This window comes from Oncorhynchus nerka, linkage group LG23 (genome assembly GCF_034236695.1).
Source record: "Oncorhynchus nerka isolate Pitt River linkage group LG23, Oner_Uvic_2.0, whole genome shotgun sequence".
Taxonomy (NCBI): Eukaryota; Metazoa; Chordata; class Actinopteri; order Salmoniformes; family Salmonidae; genus Oncorhynchus; species Oncorhynchus nerka.
The window spans coordinates 30,232,048-30,254,044 of NC_088418.1; the positions used below are offsets into that span (position 1 = coordinate 30,232,048).

At 43.5% G+C, this 21,997-nt stretch overlaps 1 protein-coding gene across 2 annotated transcripts; it reads right to left on the reverse strand.

The window, feature by feature from the left end:
• Nucleotides 1-32: 32 nt before the first annotated feature.
• atxn7l3b (ataxin 7 like 3b) lies at nucleotides 33-10,816 on the reverse strand. 2 transcript variants are annotated; one of them, XM_029629675.2, is made up of 8 exons: nucleotides 10,700-10,816; nucleotides 9,818-9,941; nucleotides 9,404-9,536; nucleotides 9,022-9,193; nucleotides 7,332-7,432; nucleotides 2,071-2,093; nucleotides 1,550-1,595; nucleotides 33-1,078 (listed from the first exon to the last, which is right to left on the reverse strand). In XM_029629675.2, the coding sequence occupies exons 2-8, from the start codon at nucleotides 9,866-9,868 to the stop codon at nucleotides 999-1,001; spliced, it is 606 nt and encodes a 201-aa protein (XP_029485535.1). In that variant the 5' UTR covers nucleotides 9,869-9,941; nucleotides 10,700-10,816; the 3' UTR covers nucleotides 33-998. The 2 variants fall into 2 exon arrangements, with proteins under 2 accessions (XP_029485535.1, XP_029485536.1); XM_029629676.2 differs by lacking the exon at nucleotides 10,700-10,816 and adding an exon at nucleotides 10,535-10,669.
• Nucleotides 10,817-21,997: the final 11,181 nt, after the last annotated feature.

Consider the following 21,997-nt stretch of genomic DNA (forward strand, 5'->3'; position numbering starts at 1 on the left):
TTCCTATACTCGCAGTTCAAATATCACACATCGACAGATGACAATCGTTTATTACTTGACAGATGAACAAATACAAAGCCATGATAGCAGCATTTCAACTATTTAAATATTTACACTATCACAACACTGAGGACACATATAACCCTTTACAATGTAAACAAATAATAAAGAATGTTTTGAATGCTAGAAAACAAGCCTAACTAAACTACTAATCTACAATGAAACAGATTAACCCATGTTCTATTGCAAGGAGTTTGCAGTTTATTTCAAAACCTATTTCCACAGGTATATGACAAGTGACGGGAGTCCTTTCAGCATACTCATCAGTAGGAGAATCATGATGTTGACACTGTGAATATGGAGTAATAAAATGACAAACCATGAACTATTATTGCCTGTAAGTTGTGCGACTTCTGATTTTAACTGTCCATTTGTCCATAATTATGTTCTTGTCAAAAAAAATGATAGTTGAAAAGACTTCTTGACTGATAATATCATCAAAAAGTCAGTGCATAATCAAATGGTCCTTAGTATCCATTGCTCCGACCTCGACTGCCTCTGCCTAGCCACTGTACGACCTCACTCCTTATCTGTGCATTGACAGATTCTAACACAATATTTCGTAAAGAGGCCAGCCAAGACCTACCTATCGATAAAATAATGTATGATATAAAATAATGATTATTGGTGCAACGATTCGGTGGAGGGGAAAAACGGAAGAGACACACTGTGCAGGGGGTCTCTGGACTGCTTCAGCAGTGTTGTGTTCATTAGGGCACACAGTAACAAAACATTTTAAAACGTTTCACAATGGAAAAACAAACAAGCATTTCTTATTGGAGAAGTTCAGTCACTACCTCCATGTATCAGTCAGTTTTGTTCAGTGTGGTGCTTAATGAACACGACCCATTTAGCAATAGTCTACTACACATCTGTCACGGTCCAATGAAAAACAAAAGGAGCCAGGGTGGACTCTGAATGGTCTTCCTGTGTGTCTGTCACTGAGGGAAGGCCTCGTCTTTCATCAGCATGCGTGGGCTCTCCTGGTTGCCCATACGCCGTCTGGGGCCCATCATACCTGTGGAGACAGACGGACTCTATTTATCAAAGTCACCTCCATTCTCCACTCCAAGGAAATTATACTGTGACTGTGAAAATCTGATTATGGGGATGGTCCAGGAGGTTTTTATTTTAGTTACACTCGTCAGATGATCTCTGGAACCACCTTAATATAAAATAGCAATATCTTCTTAGATTCACAGCGCAACTGCAAAACAAAACTCCAAAATTATCTGTAGGATGGCTTATATTTCATATGAGCCACAGTCCACACCTTATTTAATCTCTCAGTCTCAATGACCTAGAACTAGGGTAGAGCGTCTCAGGGACAACTTACATACAGTATATCCTTTGTCATAACACTGTCATACTATTGAATTAATGCCAGAGTGTGTATTAGGCCTATCCAAAGAATGAGGCCTAAAGCAATCGCTCCATTTGTCACAATTACCATGCATTTTGTAGTTACAGACTAATGATGATAACTTACCACTCTTATGTTTAAATGATTTGGATCTCCTGGGTGAGTTTGGATTCTACAATAAAAAAGGAAAATATATATATATATGTACATATAAAACAAAATAGTTTACACAAAACTATAAGAAATGTGTAATTTAATTGTCTTATTCAATAAAAACAATATGTTCTGTTTAACAGAAAGCTTGATAATCACAACAAATATTAAAATTGAAGAAATCGAAATTTGGTCTCGTCGCCTTTCAGGTTCATGCTGCATACTGTTGGAAACTTTACGAACATATTAAGATAACTTTATTTTTATGGTTTGTTTTGGCCGTGCTTTCCTGTAGTAATTTTATTAGATTGGTTACAACTACACAAACCCCAAGTGCCAATCAACATTCTCCCTTCGATTTCTCACTTGAAATTCAGCTGTGGCACTGGATTCTATTCAGATAAAGCATCAAGAAAAGCAGAATGATCAACTAGTGGCAAAACTATGTTATTACAGAAAATATTTAATTGTTGTTTCAAAGAAAGTGCAAATACCTTATCTGATTTTCTCTTCTTCGCTGCAAAAACGAGAGCATTTTATAAGACACGTGGACATAATTTCAATGATTTACAAGATATCATAATGTACAAATACACAAGAGAACCAAGCACATTGATAACACTTCAAAGCATATTTGTTTTACTACTAGATATCAAGTGAAGATCAAAACATATACAACTACATTTTGGATGCATGTGCACAGTTGAAGTCAACTCTGTTTCAGTTCAAATTAATGTAGAGATTGACTACTGGTATTCACCATTATAGGATTCTAATTTCCATTTGTCTACTCTTGTGAGTAGATACATTTTATATAACTGTCAGTCACCAGGGTTGTGTTTCATAGGGCACACTGTAGGAAAACGTTTTGCAATGGAAAACAACAAGCAAGCAAAAACTAAAGAAGGAAGTACCAGTGACTCGCTCAATACGGAAGTTGTCAGATGACGCAGATGCCCAACTATGAACCATCAAACAGGCAAAGCATCAATACAGGACTAACATTGAATCCTACTTCACTGGCTCCGATGCTCGTCAGAAGTGGCAGGGATTGCAAACTACTACGGACTACAAAAGGGAATCACAGCCGTGAGCTGCCCAGTGATACGAGCCTACCAGACGAGCTAAATTATTTCTATACGTGCGCATCTGGGCAAGCAACACTGAAGCACGCAGGAGAGCACCAGCTGTTCCGGACGACTGTGATCACGCTTTCCATAGCCGATGTGAGTAAGACCATAAACAGGTCAACATTCACAAGGCTCCAGGGCCAGACGGTTTACCAGGGCGTGTACTCCGAGCATGCACTGACCAACTGGCAAGTCTCTTCACTGACATTTTCAACCTGTCCCTGACCGAGTCTGTAATACCAACATGTTTCAAGCAGACCACCTGGATCCTGCAACTGGATCCTGGACTTCCTGACAGGCCGTCCCCAGGTGGTAAGGGTAGGTATTAACACATATGCCACGCTGATCCTCAACACGGGGGCCCCACAGGGGTACATGCTCAGTCCCCTCCTTTACTCCCTGTTCACCCATGACTGCATGGCCAAGCACGACTCCAACACCATCATTAACTTCACCGACAACGATGAGACAGCCTATAGGGAGGAGGTCAGAGACCTGGCCGTGTGGTTCCAGCATAACAACTAGAGGTCGACCGATGAATCGGCATGGCCAATTAATTAGGGCCGATTTCAAGTTTTCAGAAGAATCTGCCTTTTTGGCCGACGATTACATTGCAATCCACGAGGATACTGTGGCAGGCTGACCACCTGTTACACGAGTGCAGCGTCAAAAGGACCTGTGGCTGCAAGGAGCCAAGATAAGTTGCTAGCTAGCATTAAACTTATCTTATAAAAAACAATCAATCTTAACATAATCACTAGTGAACTACACATGGTTGATGATTTTACAAGGTTAACTAGCTTGTCATGCGTTGCATATAATGAATGCGGTGAGTGTTAATTTATCATCGAATCACAGCCTACTTCAATTTGGCCAAACGGGTGATGATTTAACAAAAGTGCAATCGTTGCACAAAAGTACCCAGCCATAAACATCAATGCCTTTCTTAAAATCAATTAAAACCTGCATATTTAGTTAAAAGAAATGTATGTTAGCAGGCAATATTAACTAGAGAAATTGTCACTTCTCTTGAATTCTGTGCAAGCAGAGTCAGGGTATATGCAGCAGTTTGGGCCACCTGGCTCGTTGCTGTGTGAAGACCATTTCTTCCTAACAAAGACCGTAATTCATTTGCCAGAATTTTACATAATTATGACGTAACATTTAAGGTTGTGCAATGTAACAGCAATATTTAGACTTAGGGTTGCCACCCGTTCGATAAAATACAGAACAGTTCTGTATTTCACCGAAAGGATAAATGCTTTGTTTTCGAAATGATAGTTTCTGGATTTGACCATATAAATGACCAAAGGCTCGTATTGCGGTGTGTTTATTATATTATAATTAAGTCTATGATTTGATATAGCAGTTTACCTACCACCGCTCAGTCAGCAGCAGGCTCATAAGCATTTATTCAAACAGCACTTTACTGCATTTGCCAGCAGCTCTGAGCAATACTTGAGGCACTGCGCTGTTTATGACTTCAAGCCTATCAACTCCCGAGATTAGGCTGGCAATACTAAAGTGCCTATAAGAACATCCAATAGTCAAAGGTATATGAAATACAAATGGTATAGAAAGAAATAGTCGACGCGTCATAATGCCTATAATAATGACAACCTAAACCTTCTTAAATGGGAATATTGAAGACTCATGTTAACAGGAACCACCAGCTTTCATATGTTCTCATGTTCTGAGCAAGGAACTTAAACGTTAGTTTTACATTGCACATATTGCACTTTTACTTTCTTCTCCAACACTGTATTTTTGCATTATTTAAACCAAATTGAACATGTTTCATTATTTATTTGAGACTAAATTGATTTTATTTATGTATTATATTTAGTTAAAATAAGTGTTCTTTGTTCATTCAGTATTCTTGTAATTGTCATTATCACACACACACACACACACACAAAAAAATCGTCTGATTAATCACTATTGGCTTTGTTTGGTCCCCCAATAATCGGTATCGGCATTGAAAAATCATAATCGGTCGACCGCTAATATCAACCTCTCCCTCAACGTGATACAAAACAAAGGAGATTATTATGGACCACAGGAAAAGGAGAGCCGAGCATGCCCCCATTCTTATTGACGGGGCTGTAGTGGAACAGGTTGGGAGCTTCAAGTTCCTTGGTGTCCACATCACTAACCAACTGTCATGGTCCAAACACACTGAGGGCAGAGGGCACAACAAAACCTATTCCCACTCAGGAGACTGAAAAGTTTTGGCATGGGTCTTCAGATCCTCAAAAAGTTATACAGCTGCACCATCAAGAGCATCCTGACTGGTTGCATCACTGCCTGGTATGGCAACTGGCACTAGAGGGTAGTGCGTACGGCCCAGTAAATCACTGGGGCAAAGCTTCCTGCCATCCAGGACCTCTATGCCAGGTGGTGTCAGAAGGCCCTAAAAATTTCCAAAGACTCCAGCCACCCTAGTCATAGACTGTTCTCTCTGCTACCGCACGGCAAGCGTTACCAGAGCGCCAAGTCCAGGTCCAAAAGGCTTCTTAACAGCTTCTACCCCCAAGCGTCCTGAACAGCTAATCAAATGGCTACTTGTGTCCCCGCACATCGACTCTGTACTGGTAGCCAGGGTTGGGGAGTAACAGATTACAAAAAAACTAACTGTAATCTGTTACTATACCAGAAAAAATATTGTAATCAGATTACAGCTACTTTTGAAAAACTAGATGATTACGTCGAGGATTACTTTTAAATTCAGAAAGCATGTTTGCGAAAAGAAAACCTTGACACTTCTGTTTTCTCAATGACATTCAAATCAGTATTGAAAAAAGGTGCAAGTTTAAATTTGTTCCACGTGAGCGAGTCTGACCACAAGTCAAGGACCACTATGATGACACACCAAATGTGTTTGATGGATCTCGGGACAAGAGCAGGAATAGGCTTTTGTAGGCTACAGTCCAAACTATGTCTTCCAATGGTGCGACTGCTGTCGGCATCGAAAGATTATCCAACTTGAATAAACACTTGGAGGTAAGGATGACAGCAGTGGTGTCGTCTACGGTGATACGGATATCACTTATTATTGACATCTACATAGCGCATTGATGTGAATCACACAGCCAGTGAAAAATGCTCTTGCAATAGCTGCATAGTGCGCATCCCAGCCTATGGAGTAAAAGTGGGGCTTTTATTGCTACTTTTTTTTATTCTCCATAGGTCTAATGGACACATGCACACTTTTGATAGACTTAAAGTGGCAATCTGCCACATCAATTTTTAGATGTATAAATGATATATATCCATTGATTCTTGAAGAATATAACTTACATAAATAGTTCAACACTCCAGGAGACCCCAAAATATAAGCTTGTTTTTCTCCAATGTTTGTAAACATTGTGAATGTAAACAAACACCGTACAGCCTCACAACATGGTTACAACAATAATTTTGATAACATGGATGGTCAGTCCATACATCCATAGCTCTGTCTATTAATCTGGGTGTGGTTACATTTCTCCAGGCCCATCCCTCAGCTTTTTACCAAAACCGAGGTGGGGAAGCCTTTTTGTTATTGTTTCATCTGTGGATTTACCGTTTAAACAGTTACAGATTATCAAGATATCAAAGTGTCACCAACAAAAAGGTAAACAATCGGCCTATAGAAAATGCAGCATATGGCATTCCTTTTTCACATGTAAATAGCACTTTTCAGCAGCACTCAAAGCATGCCATTCCATGAGCGCTGCATTTATTTTTCAACTCGAATCAATAAGCCCAATCAATCCTCCATGACAACAAAATCAGAAACAAAGTAGGGCTGGCTAATAAGTCCTTAGTTTTGGGGTTATGCTCAGGTAAAACAATTTGGCTAATCTATACTTCCAAATCCTATTCTTGAAGATCAAAGGGTAAAACATTTATTGGAATGACTGGAATTCTGATAGACTTTGGTTTTTAATGTAAAGATATAATTTAATCATAGTATTATATGTAGTAGAAAGTGATGGGTTAGAAGAAGCCTACATAACCAACCAATAAAGTAACATTTTACATCCATATATGGCCAACTATGTAAACTTCAACATTGATTTATCCTACAATAGTTGTTGTTCAATTGCTAACATACATTTTTGTCTTCTAATGCCTCTTAAGGGGAAAGTAATCTAATAGTAATGGAATGTAATCAGATTACGTTACTGAGTTTGGGTAATCCAAAAGTTATGTTACTGATTACAATTTTGAACAGGTAACTAGTAACTAACGGATTACATTTAGAAAGTAACCTACCCAGCCGGTACCCCCTGTATATAGCCTCGTTACTGTTATTTTATTGTTTCTCTTTATTTATTTTTAATATTTTCTTATTTTTTTCATTATAATTTTAATGTATTTTTTGTTTACTTCAGTTTATTTAGTAAATACTTTCTTAACACTTATTTTTTCTTAAAATTGCATAGTTGGTTAAGGGCTTGTAAGTAAGCATTTGATTGTATTCAGCACGTGACAAATAAAAATGGGATTTGATTTAACCTCTGTTCTTATTGGATACGGTCATGTGGTACCTTTCTGTTTCACAACGTTTGCACTCGTTTTCTGCCTACTAAACAGGACCCAGATCACCATGAAAAGGAGGGTGAAAGCCAGTCCTTTACCTTTCTTTTCCGCCCCGTAGGACCAGTCGTTATCATTGACGTCATCATTATCCTCCTGGTCGCTCTCTGATTTATTGTTAGTGTTGTTGCCGGTGACTATTCTGTGTGGGGAAGAAAGGACAGTCAGTGACATCATCCATTGATTTATGGCCAGACCTGGGTTCAAAATACTATTTGAAATCATTTCCAATATTTAATCTGCGCTTAATTGAGCTTGTGTGGTTTAATGGACCAATAGAACAGTCTCAAAACGGCAAACCCCGCCCGTCTGTTACTCCGGGCAGGCTAAAGCAAAGTACTTGAAAGAATCCTTCCTTCAGGATTGCTAGAGAAAGTAAGGCTACAGTTGAATGAAAAGTGTGCAAACTACATTTGATTAGAAAATAATACTACCCTGTTGTGGTATGAGAAAATGTTTTGTCGTCACATACACCAGATAGATGCAGCGAAATGTGTTATTTTACAGGGTCGGCCATAATAGTACAGCGCCCCAGAAGCAAATGAGGGTTAAGTGCCTTATTCAACGGCACATCAACAGATGTTTCACCTTGTCGGCTTGGGTATTCGAGGCAGCAACTCCAGTCTTAACGGCATTACATTGCTGTCTGCACTGCAATGTCAACTGGTATTAGGGTAGCTGTGTTTAAAGGTTAGCTGAACCAAAACAAAAATACTTGTCTGGTTGAAAACGGCCTGAGGCATCGACATTAGTCAGAAACATTTATTCTAGTGCCAAAATGTAATACAAAGCGCAAATAGGATAATTTTGGTCAGTAAGTCAATATCTTCCAAAATTATGACATAAATTCCTAAATCCTTGGATATTTGTGATTTTCTTTTTGATTTCAATCATGCCCAGTCTTGCCCACTAAAAGGGGATGGTAAAATGCTGCACAGAGAAGCAGCTGAGCTGAGTGCAGCAGAATCAACCTACAGCCTTCCCATTTCTTTACAGACAACAGAAATATCCATTAGCACACAGCTCCTCAGTCTTGTTTACATGAAACAATACATAGTTGCCAATGTTATGTTGAAAGAACGAGACTTGGTCTTTATAAAGGGCTTGTTTTCCCTCCCCCCAACTCAAACATCCTCACATTCATGAGATAACATTAGCATCATAAACACAAGTATCATAGGTATTCTAGAAAAGGAGGAAATGCTTAGGGTTTAGGATTCTTGACCAATCACGTTCACGTTGTCATGCTGCGTCAAGTGGTTGCTAAGCCATTCATCTTGTAAAGTATGGTTGCTGTTTAGGATCAGTAAAGTGGAACACACAACGCCAGCTATTAGCGAACATAACACTCCCCAATCAAACCCTCGTTGCTTCAGTCATGGCTTCTAGCATTTCATAACAAGGATTTGGAAAAGGGAGGCGAATTTAGTGAGTTTAGCCACCCCTTTAAAGATGTCAGTAACCGCATCAATATGACATACAGTTGAAGTTGGAAGTTTACATACACCTTAGCCAAATACATTTAAACTCAGTTTTTCACAATTCCTGACTTTTAATCCTCGTAAAATTCCCTGTCTTAGGTCAATTAGGATCAGCACTTTATTTTAAGAATGTGAAATGTCAGAACAATAGTTGAGAGAATTATTTATTTCAGCTTTTACTTCTTTCATCACATTCCAAGTGGGTCAGCAGTTTACATACACTCAATTAGTATTTGGTAGGGGGGCTAACCTGCGGTTGGCTATGCGGCTGCTGTTGCGCCCCATGCCCAGGCATTTCTCCAAGTGCGGGGCAAAGCGTGACGCAGCGATGCTCCGGCTGCAGTTGGGACAGACACACTCCTTGTTCTTCCACTGGTTGTACACCTGCCCGAACACATCCACTCCTGGCTGGTCCACAATTTCTACTCATGCAAAAAAATAAAGAGAAAGAAAAATTGTAGTTCAAAGCACTTTACATAGTAAAGGTATATATTATATATTGCAATCATTGTATGGTGGTGTAGTTAGCAAATTAAAACTTGTGGAATGATATCATCTGTACACGTCTTTATCTTAACCATTGTTAAACAATAATTTAAAAACAAAGGTGAGTAGAAAGTAGAAATACATACCGAAGTCCCTCATGGTTTCTTGGTCCGTGTCTTCCAGGAAAAAGTAGCCCTGCTTGACGGCCCGGTGGACCTCAAAGCACAGGCCCAGACAAGCATCCTCCACCAGGTCAGAAAGGATGTCCTGAGCTACGCCCTGCCAACCACCCCAGCATTATTATATAGAACCAGGATATAGCCTTTCTATGGAATGATACTGTTAGAAGAGTTGGCTACAGAACTGATTCACACTAGGGCCAAACAGTCAAGCTGAATTGCGCCGGACAGGTTACGCATCAGCCATAGCTGCAGTCCAAAATGACACACAGTCCAAATGTTTAAGCCTTTGTCTAAGACTAAAATGAAAAGTGTGGGTGAAAAACGATACCCTTATGTATAGTCCACACAGGACTAAACCAAACCTACTACTATATTTACCTCCAGCTTGCTGTTGTCCAGGCTGGACATCGAAATCTCATCCATTTTCATTTGCCAGAATTAGAAGATGAGCCCACACTTCTGTGTTCATGCTGTAAAGCAGCATGCATTGGCCAAGACGGGGCTAGACCAGACAGGAGAGAAGACATATCATAACACATAATTTAATCTTCATACATGACATTTACAATGTAAAATATATTTCAATGAGTCATGGTAAGGAGTGTGGGGAGCAGGAGCAACAACAAGCAATGAAACATTGTAACAAAGGATGACAACTAAATGCACAATGAATTATATTAAAAAAGTGGAATCTAGGCTATTCACGTTTATAACCTGTCATTTTTGACAAAAAAATAATTGGATTATTCGTTGTTTGTCGTACAAATCAGATCACGTGTCCTGCCTCGCATCATATATCGTTCACAGAACCGCATTGAATAAATGTTTTCCTTATATTCTTTTTTAAAAATCACACAGAAGTTCTCGGCCCCTACTATGGGGCATAACATTGTCCAGTATGCACAATTGAAAATAACGCAGATAGACACCATTGTATTCGTGACGATTTCAGATTAGCAGAAGGAGACGGGGGATATTTTGTGATCATTTACAAAAAATAACAAAAAATACTGGAAATAAATGTATCATCAACTTAACATATGGTGCAATCGGAAGCAATTGTAAGACATTGAATGTTACTTCAAGAAAGATTACTTGCGAAGCACGCTATGGTTTGCTTAGTGCACTGCTGCTGTTCGTTTTAAAAACTCGATACATTGTGTCACAAGAAAAATATCACTTCACGGTGTAGCTCCCTTTAGCCTTGACGATCACAACAATTAGATACGTGCCAGTCCATAAATGTTTTTTTTTATTTACCTATATCGGAAGGCATCCATCTTTACATCAGACGACTCAGGCAGTAGCAATCGATCGCTACACAAGAGAACGCAAAACACGAGCAGCATTACTGTCTTCAGTGAACCCAGCCGGCTATTGTCAGTGGATTTAAGCATGTCCACGTACAGTCCAAGTGACCCATCTTCTCCCACTCCAGTCTTTAACACTCTCTCTTTCTCTCTGGGATTTACACATAACATGATTTGTGATTTGATGGTAAATGTCTGCTTTAAAAACTTGGCAGAATTGGCTTCAGTTGTTGAAATATCAAATAGAGGCAAGTTAATAAATGCTTATTGCAACACAGCATTCCTCATTAGAGGTCCCCTCACATACAATTAAAAGACATCATGAAGGAAATAACACTTCCCTTCTCTACCGAGTATCTCAATATTGGTATCATCCCGGCCCTTGTTTTAGCATGCAGCTGTTGAGAATAATAATATAGATGCATATCGATATTATATTTTAGATAAATGTACATGATTGACACATTGTTGTATGTTGATTTCAAATGATAAATGTCTGGTCAGTTTGATGAAAATGGTGGAAATGACAGTAGTGATGGGCAACAGCTTTGAACGTTTCTCCTGCTTTGAATGGAGTTTTTGTACAGGCTGCTCATGCAATTGTGGCACTAGGTGTATGCCAGTGACCCAGTTATGACAAGTGCAGATATAGACTGCCTCATCTTCAGCCTCGAATCCAATAATGTGCAGATCCTCAGTATAGCCAGATCCAGAATATGTGAACCTGCTTGACAACCCAATTGCTCTTGTGTTGCCATAAAACAAAAAACTTGGGCTACCTCCAGCCTTCTGTTGGCACCACGTAATTGTCTAGGTCCTGGTGTCACTAATAACATTTGAGATTTTAGTCTTTCTAGTTCCTGAGGTTCCTGAGGTTCAAGGTCGCTGTTCTGGAAAGAGCCAAGAACTTGAGAGGACCGTACAGTATATCTTCCCCAACAAGGACCATCCTGAAGCTGTGTGACAGAATAGGAAAGAACTTATTCCAGCCATGAAAGATGCCAGAGTGCGTGGGGACATTGCTTACATCCGCAATGACATGCTCATTGTCTACCCTCCCTCCCAAAAGCTGGGAATTGTTGAGACAGCCAAGCCTATGGGTTGTAGCTTCAACTCCGCAACACCCACATATTTACACACACCAACTGATTAATGTATATATTTTTTCTCTTGTTTTGTTTGCTCTTTTCCATATTATGTCTGTTATATAAGCTACCCAGGAAAGGGCTGAAAATGTCCCATATTAATATATCAAATCAAGTTTTATTGGTCACATACACGTGGTTAGCAGATGTTATTGCGAGTGTAGCGAAATGCTTATGCTTCTAGATCGGACAGTGCAGCAGTATCTAACAGGCTATATCTAACAAATTCCACAACAAAACCTAATACACACAATCTAGTAAAAGGAATGGGATGAGGATATATAAGTATAACATATGGATGAGCAGTGACAGAGAGGCTAAGATGCAATAGATAGTAAAGGATACAGTATATACATATGAGATACGTAATGCGAGATATGTAAACATTCTAAAAGTGGCACTATTAAAGTGACTAGTCTTCCATTTATTAAAGTGGCTAATGATATCAAGTATTTTGGTAGTCAGCCTGTGTGCTAGTGGCGGCTGTTTAACTATCGTATGGCCTTGAGATTAAAGGCAAAAATTGATCATCAAGGACAATAACCACCCGAACCACTCTCTGTCCCAGCTTTGATGCACCTGTACTGACCTCGCCATCTGGATGGAAGTGGGGTGAACAGATAGTGGTTCGGGTGGTTATTGTCCTTGATGATCAATTTCTGCCTTTCTGTGACATCGGGTGTTGTAGGTGTCCTGGAGGGCAGGTAGTTTGCCCCCGGTGATGCGTTGTGCAGACCGCACCACCCTCTGGGGAGCCCTGCTGTTATGGGCGGTGCAGTTGCCGTACCAGGCGGTGATACAGCCCGGCAGAATGCTCTCCATTGTGCATCTGTAAAAGATAGTGAGGGTTTTTGGTGACAAGCCACATTTTTTCAGCCTCCTGAGGTTGAAGAGGTGCTGATGTGCCTTCATCACCAAACTGTGTGCGTGGACCATTTCAGTTTGTCTGTGATATGTACACCGACAAACCTTCTCCACTGCTGTCCCATCGATGGGGATAGGGGGGTGCTCCCTTCGCTGTTTCCTGAAGTCCACAATAATTTCCTTCGTTTTTTTGATGTTGAGTGAGTGGTTGTTTTCCTGACACCACACTCTGAGGGCCCTCACCTCCTCCCTGTAGGCTGTCTCGTTGTTGTTGGTAATCTAGCCTACCACTGTTGTGTCGTCTGCAAACCTGATGAATGAGTTGGAGGCGTGCATGGACACGCAGTCGTGGCTGAACAGGGAGTACAGGAGAGGGCTGAGAAAGCAAACCTGTGGGGCCCCAGTGTTGAGGATCAGTGGAGTGGAGATGTTGTTTCCTACCTTCACCACCTGGGGATGGCCCATCACAAAGTCCAGGACCCAGTTGCACAGGGTGGGGTCGAGACTCAGGGTCTCGAGCTTAATGATGAGTTTGGAGGGTACTATGGTGTTGGAGGGTACTACAGCTCTAGGAAGAGTCTAGGTGGTTCCAAACTTCTTCCATTTAAGAATGGAGGCCACTGCGTTCTTGGGGACCTTCAATGCTGCAGAAATGTTTAGTTACCCTTCCCCAGATCTGTGCCCTGAAACAATCCTGTCTCAGAGCGCTACAGAGAATTCCTTCGACCTCATGGCTTGGTTTTTGCTCTCATATGCACTGTTAACTGTGGGACCTTATATAGAATTTACCACAGGTAGACTCCAATCAAGTTGTAGAAACATCTCAAGGTTGATCAATGGGAACTGAATACTTATGTAAATAAGGTATTTCTGTTTTTTTATTTTAATGTGCAAAAAATTCTAAAAACCCGCTTTCACTTTGTCATTGTGGTATTGATGAGGATTATTTATTTAATCCATTTTAGAATAAGGCTGTAACAAAATGTGGAAAAAGTCAATGGGTCAGAATACTTTCCAAATGCACTGTACATGGCAATCATTTATTTATTTTAGCAGGCAAGTCAGTTAAGAACAAATTCTTATTTTCAATGACAGCCTGGGTTGCCTTGTTCAGGGGCAGAATGACAGATTCGTACCTTGTCAGCTCGGGGATTTGAACTTGCTAACTTTCGGTTACTAGCCCAATGCGCTAACCACTATGCTACCCAGCCGCCCCAATCATGCTGGCCAAATTGCAGACTTCGACTATAGGCAACCGATAACTGACAAAATAAAGGAATAAATGAGGGATACAAGTAACATGTTATGGTGGGGTGCATTTTCCATGGTTTAGGTCCACTAGTACCATCTATGCCAAGGCGACTGCGTGACAGAATGCCAAGAGTGTGCAAAGCTGTCAAGGCAAATGGTGGCTACTTTGAAGAATCTCAAATATAAAATATATTTTGTTTAACCCCCCCCCCCTGTGTCATTTCATAGTTTTTGATGTCTTCACTATTATTCTACAATGTAGAAAATACAAATAAAGAAAATCCCTTGAATTTGTAGGTGTGTCCAAATTTGACTGGTACTGTATATATTACATATACTGTATGGATTTCCTTTATCTGTACAATTTTCTTCCTGCCTCTTGGGCCCCTAACAGGCCTGGGCCCAGGGGCTTCAGCCCAGGTAAGCCCTTACAATAACCCAGCTCTGTGTAATAGTGAATAAACAAAAGGTACTTCTAAAATAATAAAAGAAGAAATGGCTCACCTGGCACAGGTAAAACATTTGAATTTGTGAACGGATGTCAGACTACATCAAATAATATCGACTGGCAAATGAATGTATCTTACCTCTTGTCCACTTCAAGTTCATAGAGGATACTGAAAACTCCAAAGAGCAGACCATAAGCAAGGCTGCACCTCCCCTACAAACTGGACATCATCCAAGGCTGTGCAGCAAGCAACATCTGTGCAGCATCAGCCCTGAGACACCAAGACATTGTGGGGAATATCCAGCATGGAAGAGGAGGCTTTGGCCTGGCAGCAAGCAAACCAACATTCCATAAGGCAACAACATCTGAAAGCAGGAAGCTGGTGGTCGAGGAGGTGCGCAGACAGGGGGAGACTGCAAGAAGTGCAAAGGCTGTCTCTCTTGCTAAACAAGGGCAATGGACGTGATGGGAAGGCCTGGAGAGGAGAAAGATCAACTGGAGTGAGCTTTGGCAAATGGAGGCAAGCAACATCAGCTTCATCATAAGAGCTGTTTATGATGTGCTTGTCACGCCCTGGTCTTAGTATTTTGTTTTCTTTATTATTTTGGTCAGGCCAGGGTGTGACATGGGTTAATTATGTGGTGTGTTTTGTCTCGGGTTTTTTGTAGGTATTGGGATTGTGGTATAGTGGGGTTGTCTAGAAAAGTCTATGGTTGCCTGAAGTGGTTCTCAATCAGAGGCAGGTGTTTATCGTTGTCTCTGATTGGGAACCATATTTAGGCAGCCATATTCTTTGAGTGGTTCGTGGGTGATTGTTCCTGTCTCTGTGTAGTGTTCACCAGATAGGCTCAGTCACTTGGTTTTTTCTTTTCAGTTGTTTTGGAAGAGAAGAGAACGAGCGCCATTCTCCTTGCGGAGATGGTGCTAAATACATCAACACGGTCGGTCCCTGGGATTGGGCTGGCCAACACGATTCGGTTTGCTTGGAAGGAAAAGGAGTTTGAGCCTTTAGGACGGGAATCCTTTGGAAGGATAATATTGATGGGGATTCTAAAGCTGACGGTGAAGGACGTGTTTTGTTTCCAAGGCAACTCGTTGGAGGGAGCATACGACGTTGCACTATATACAGAGGAAAAACACGATGATATCCTGAGAAGGGCAAGAGCAGTGGGAGGTGAGAGGCCGATGTGCCACTACGAAATAACAAGCCTGGCGAAGAATAACTTTAGGGTTGTAACTGTGAACATTTACAACCCTTACGTTAAGGACGAAGAGGTGAGGGCTTTTCTGGGGAGATACATGGATAACGTCTCCTCAGCAAGGCACCTCAAAGACTCCCTTGGGTTTTGGAATGGGAGGAGAGGCTTCCAGGCCCTCCTCAGAGAGGACCCAAGAGGACATGGTGGCTACCTCCATCCTCCTGCTATGTTCTCCCTAGGGGCTGACAGGGGGACGTTGTATTATGCACGTCAGCCCCCATTTTGCAGACGCTGTATGGCCTATGGTCACATATTCGCCTCATGCAGTGCAAGAAAATGCAGATTTTGTGCATCTGAGGATCACGAGGCGAGGGATTGTGACAAGCCTAAGACGTGCCATGGGTGTGGCTCGTCAGCACACCTGTGGAGGGGTGCCCGGGCCGGCAGAGGTCATATGCGTCTGCTGCTGGGGGAGCAGGAGCGGGGGATGGGGAAGAAGAGGAGGGGAAGGAAGCACGCCTCATGACCAGAGATCAGGTCCAGAGGGGAAGGCCACAAGGAAGGAGGAGGAGCCAGAAGCGGCGGATGGAAGAGAGAAGGAAACGGAAGGCACGGGAGTAGGAGAACCAGAAAAAGCGGCGGAAGAAGGCAACCGAGTGGAGGAGCATGAGAGAGAAGAAAGCGAGGGAGGAGTGGTGGAGAAGGAGACGGTGGAAGAGAAAGTGGACTGGGGGAAAGTGACATGGTGGAAGAGATGAGGGGTATGGTGGAGGAGCTGGCAGGGGGGAGGGTGGTATCTCTTCACTGCCGCCATCACCAAAGAAGAGTATGAAGAGGAGGGGGCGATTGGCCGACAGTGAGGGGGAAGGGATGGCCAAGAGAGTGATGGGGGCGGGAGAAACCTCTGGGTTGCTGCTGGTTTCCCCAGGCCCTCAACTTCTGTTGGGTGGGGACACACATAACAAGACTCAGGACTGGGTACAAGAGGAGGTGGGGAGTTTTTGTTTGGGGACTCAGCCTCCCCAATTTTTTTTTCCAAACCAGCTGCAACACTGGGGAGGGGGAGGATTGTGGGGGTAGACCCAGGGTGCAGGGCACTCCGGAGCCAAACACTATTCCTGCATCCTGGGAGGGTGTGATGGAGGAAGAGGGGGGATGTCGGGATTACGGATGGTGTTCTCACCGGTAGATATGGAGCAGGGGAGCATCGGGTGAGTCTCCTGTTTTATGTTTTTTTCTGTCTGGGTTTAGAATTTGAGTGTATTACATGTATTTATTTTTCATGGAGTCTAATTTTACTTTTGTTAGTTTAAATGTAAGGGGTTTAAGGGATTTTGTTAAGAGGAGGGCGGTTTTTAGTTATTTGGAGGGTGTGGGGTTTGATTTTTGTTTTTTACAGGAGGTTCACCTGAGGGATGGAGGGGATGTTATTAGGTTTAAGAGGGAGTGGGACAAGGGGGAGTCGGTTTGGGGTGTTGGGGGTGCACTCATCGGGGTAGGGATTTTGTGTGGGCACAGGGAGGTAAAAGTGGAGGATTCTTTCGTGGTAATGCAGGGGAGGGTTATAGGGGTGGATGTCACGATAAGGGATTGTAAATTTAGATTAGTGGTGGTGTATGGGCCACAGGTGGTGGCAGACAGAAGGGAGATGGTGGACTGTCTGACGCCCCTGTGTGTCACAAATAGGAAATTAGTGATAGGGGGATTTTAATACAGATTTAGGAAGAGGGGGATAGCAGTGCGGGCGCCATTGCCAGGCTAATGGCTTGCCATGGTCTGGTAGATGGTGGTCTGCACACTACTCCGAAAATGGACGGTCCTACATGGCGTAACTCCAGGGGTTGAGCGGAGGCTCGACTATATTTTTGTACCCAGGTCTTTGGGTAAGTTGTCTGGGCGGCTGTTGCCTGTTTTCTTTTCGGATCACGACGGGGTGCTCCTGCAGGTGGGGTCGCCAGTCTGCCTCTTTGGTAGAGGGTACTGGAAGCTAGATCGGGATGTGCTGGAGGAGCAGGCTTTTGTTGACAGGTTTTATGGTTTCTTTTGGAGGCTTGAGGGCCTCCGGTCCATGTGCGAGGGGGTGTTAGAGTGGTGGGAATTAGTTAAGGTGAGGATTAGGGCTTTTATAATAGGGTATTGCAAGAGGAAAAAAAGGGAGGAGAGGAGGGAGGTGGATCGTATCCAGAGGTTAATTGAACTCGAATACGAGGCAGGCAACCTCGGCGGGTCGTTTGACTGGGAGAGATCCGCAACCCTAAAGGCGCAGCTCAGGGAGTTGCAGGAGCGGAAGGCTCGAGCTTTCCTTGAGCGAGCGCATAGTGGCTTTCTAGAACATAATGAGACTTGTTCTGCTATGTTCTTTAAGTTGGTTAGGGCAAGACAGAGTAGGAAGGTAATGCATGGTGTTAGGGAAGAAAATGGTAGTATAGTTAGAGAACCAGAGGATATGGTCAGGGTGACAACTGATCATTTCCAAGGTTTATTTAAGGAAAGGGAAATAGATGTAGAGCAGGGAAATGTGTTTTTAGAACACTTGTCCAGGCGGTTGCCGGAGGACATTAGAGAAGTGATGGAGGCCCAGATCTCACTAGAAGAGGTTGAGAGCGCTCTTAGGAGGATGGGAAAAGGGAAGGTGCCTGGGATAGATGGGCTGCCGGCTGAGTTTTATCTCAAGTTTTGGGGTATACTTGGACCAGTGGTCCTCGAAGTCTTGAAGGCCATCCTTGAGACGGGGGGTCCCGGGGGATCAATGGCTGTTGGTGTGCTGTCACTTTTATATAAGAAGGGGAAGTAACAGACCTTGGCAACTGGCGGCCGTTGACCATGCTGTGTGTAGATTACAAGCTACTTGCAAAGGTTTTAGCAGACCGGTTGCGCACAGCCCTTCCCTACGTCGTTCATGAGGATCAGACGTGCGGGGTAGAGGGCCGCTCTATTCGATGGAACCTACAGTTAATCAGGGACTCCATCGCTTGGGTTGAAGATAGAGGTCTGCCTTTAATGGTAGCAGCGCTAGATCAGGCGAAAGCCTTCGATCGCGTGAATAGATCCTTTTTATTCAGAGTGTTAGGTCGATTAGGATTTGGGGAGAAGTTTATAGGATGGATTCGTACATTATATGTCGGAGCGGGGTGCCGAGTTAGTGTAAATAGTCACTTGGGTGATGTTTTGACCTCTCGTCTGGGGTCAGGCAGGGGTGCCCACTCTCGGCTCTCCTCTTCGTTCTGTACATGGAGCCTCTGGGGGCTGCCATTAGGGCAGACACAGGGGTGGAAGGTTTGCTGATCCCTGGAAGTGGTGGGCTGCGTGTTAAGATGACGCAGTACGCCGACGACACTTCCTTGCTGTTGTGCAAGGACTCGTGCCTGACAAGGTCCCTTGCCATCTTTGGGGATTTCACCCGAGCGTCGGGAGCAGTTCTGAACCATGCAAAGTCTTCAGTCAAGTTTTTCGGAAGATGGCGCGGTAGAACGGATGTGCCTGGGGGGTTATCTCTCTGTGAGGGGGCCCTGAGGATTCTCGGGGTCCATTTTGAGACCTCCGGCTCAGCGACGCTAAACTGGAACATGCGTATCGCAGTGGTACAGAGGAAGCTAGCAATGTGGAAAGCTAGGTATTTGTCTTTTATGGGCAAAGTCCTGGTCCTAAAGGTGGATGTGTTGCCGTCTCTTTTGTATTTGGCATACATCTACCCATTGCCGGCTTGTCTGAGGAGGCCTCTAGTGAGGCTTGTGTTTCAGTTTATGTGGAGTGGCAGGTGCGAGTGGGTCGCCAGGGCACGCATGATCTGTCCCATCGGGAGGGAGGTAGGGGGTACCACATTTCCCCCTCAAGCTGGACTCAATTTTTGTTTCCTTCTTGTTAACGGAGCTTGCTCAGCCAGTGATACACCCGTCCGGTTACCTCCTGCGGGTGTTTTTCTCGTATCAGGCGAGAAGCATAATGGTGTGGTCTAACACGGGTCCTCGGGCAGAACAGCTGCCGTGGCACTTTGGTCATGCGGCCAAGTGGCTGCGTGCGCACCCTGAGGTTGAAGTTGCCCGAGTAGGTTTAGATCACAGGCACCTGTACGAGGAGGTCAGAAAGGCAGGGAGTCCGGCGCCTGTAGTGGGCATCTCGGAAGTGGTCTGGGAGGGAGTGCAGGCGCGGGGTCTGGATAACAGGCTCAAGGACCTGAATTGGTTGAGCCTTCATAAGTGTTTGCCGGTACGTTCCATCTTGTACCGGTATAATTTGGTGCAATCCCCCACCTGTCTAAGATCCTCTTGTGGCAGGGAGGAGACTGTGCGCCATGTCTTTTGGGACTGTGCCTTTGCCGGAGTAGTATGGGCTAGGGCACGGGTGTTGTTAGGTTTGGTAAAGGGGATTTTGTATTGACGTGGGCCAGGTTAGAGAGGGGTGTAGGGAGAGCGAGAGGGACGGATAGGGACAGGTTTCTGCTCTGGCTTCTCATGAGTCTCTTTAAACGGGGGCTGTGGGAAGCAAGGCAGAACATGGTGAAGACAGGGAAAGATTGGGGGTGGAAGGGATAGTGAGGAGGGTGGAAGGAGATTTGAGGGGGGAGGATGAAGAGGGAGGAGAGGAAGTGGGGGCAGCATGCTGCTCGGGAGAGGTGGAAGGGGGGGTTTAGGGCTGGGAGTCATTTAGATTTGTAAGAGGATAGATTAGGGACGGGGAGATAGGGAGAGGTATTTTGTAGGGTAACGGGGAGGGAAGATGCTCCCCTGAGGTTTTGTTTGTGGTTTATGTTTTAGTTTAATTAGTTTATTTAAAATACCATTATTTGTGTATGTATGTAAATTATGAGTTGTAAAGAATGAATGGTATTGAAGATAATAAATTATTTTTATAAAAAAAAAATAAAAAAAATAAGGCTGTTTAGGTTTTCACGTTACGTTTATTTGTTTTGTTCATGTTTATCTTTTATTAAACATGTATCGAAATAACCACGCTGCATTTTAGTCCGCCTCTCCTTCGACGGAAGAAAACCGTAACAGTACTTCCATCACCAAAAAACCTACATCAATGGTATGGCGAGGACCCGACCTGCCCCCTCTGCCCAGCTCCAGCGACTCTCAGGCATATAATGACAGGTTGCAAGACCAGCCTCTCACAAGGCCGCTACACCTGGAGGTACAATCGGGTCCTCAAGAGCCTGGCTGCAGCATATGAGACCAAGAGGAGTGCAACCAATTCATTACCTCCAAAAACAAGCAATCCCGTCAAAACAACAACATTCATCCGGGAGGGACAGAAAAGGCCCAAGCATCCTCCTAAGAAGCCAGAAACTGGACACCTAGCCATGGCCCGGGACTGGAAGATGCTTGTCGATATTGGCCAGCAACTCATTTTTCCACCTGAGATTGCTTCTACCAACCTTAGGCTAGACATGGTACTCTGGTCCCCTTCACAAAAGGCTGCGTACATCAGAGCTCACAGTCCCGTGGGAAAACTCTGTTGAAGAGGCCTACGAGCGTAAGAAACTGCGTTACACAGTTGGCAGCAGACAACTCAGCGTGGCTGGAATGCAAAAGTCTGGCCAGTTGAAGTGGGATGCAGAGGATTCGTGGCTTCTTCCACCATCAGGTTGCTGAAAGAACTTGGAATCCATGGACAGGCTCTGCGGCAGACCGTCAGAGCAGTTTCTCAAGCAGCTGAAAGAGGCAGCCAGTGGATCTGGATCAAACGGAAGGACCCTTGCTGGGCTTTAACTTCATGACCCACCACCCCCACCTGAGAACCCAATTCAGATCCCAGAACTTGAGGGCATATGAGGTATGCGGTCAGCTGTAGGGCTGGCTCAGGGAAGAGGACGCCCCTGCCTTGCATAGTCCCGTGGGAAATCTTAATTGAGCATGGGACACAAGCTAAGGCTTGATCACCCTTTAGCTGGCCACCTTTGAGGGTGTTTAGTGATTACAGGCCGAAACACCCACTGATTCGAAGGCACACTACTGAGGATGTGTCCCAAAATTGACATCTTAACCCAGTCTAATAAATACACCTCCCATGCCACTCTGTCAACATCACGGCAAATCTCATGTGAGTGCATACCATCTATGGCACAATGGACCGTTTTTAACATCTCGTCCCATGTTTTATGAATCTGATAGAACAGCAATATGATTCTCAAACTTGACATGAAACGTCATAATCTGCAGCACTAAATTACACCATGAGTACGAGAGTTCTGTTTTGATGGAAACTGATGAATAAATCAATGAATTAAATGGTAATTTCATATTTAACTATCAATAACAGTGAACATTGTTGGGGCCTGTTGATACAAGATACTGAATGTTATGTCACTGTTACACAATGTCCAAGCAATAAAACTGTCT

Bases quoted from the DNA above. Each gene is read 5' to 3' on its own strand.
- atxn7l3b (XM_029629675.2), bottom strand. From the start codon at position 9,868: ATGAAAATGGATGAGATTTCGATGTCCAGCCTGGACAACAGCAAGCTG. The intron at 9,537-9,817 runs GTAAATATAGTA...GGTGGTTGGCAG, and splicing joins TGGACAACAGCAAGCTGGAG to GGCGTAGCTCAGGACATCCT. The intron at 1,079-1,549 runs GTAAGTTATCAT...CTGTCTCCACAG, and splicing joins ATCATTTAAACATAAGAGTG to GTATGATGGGCCCCAGACGG.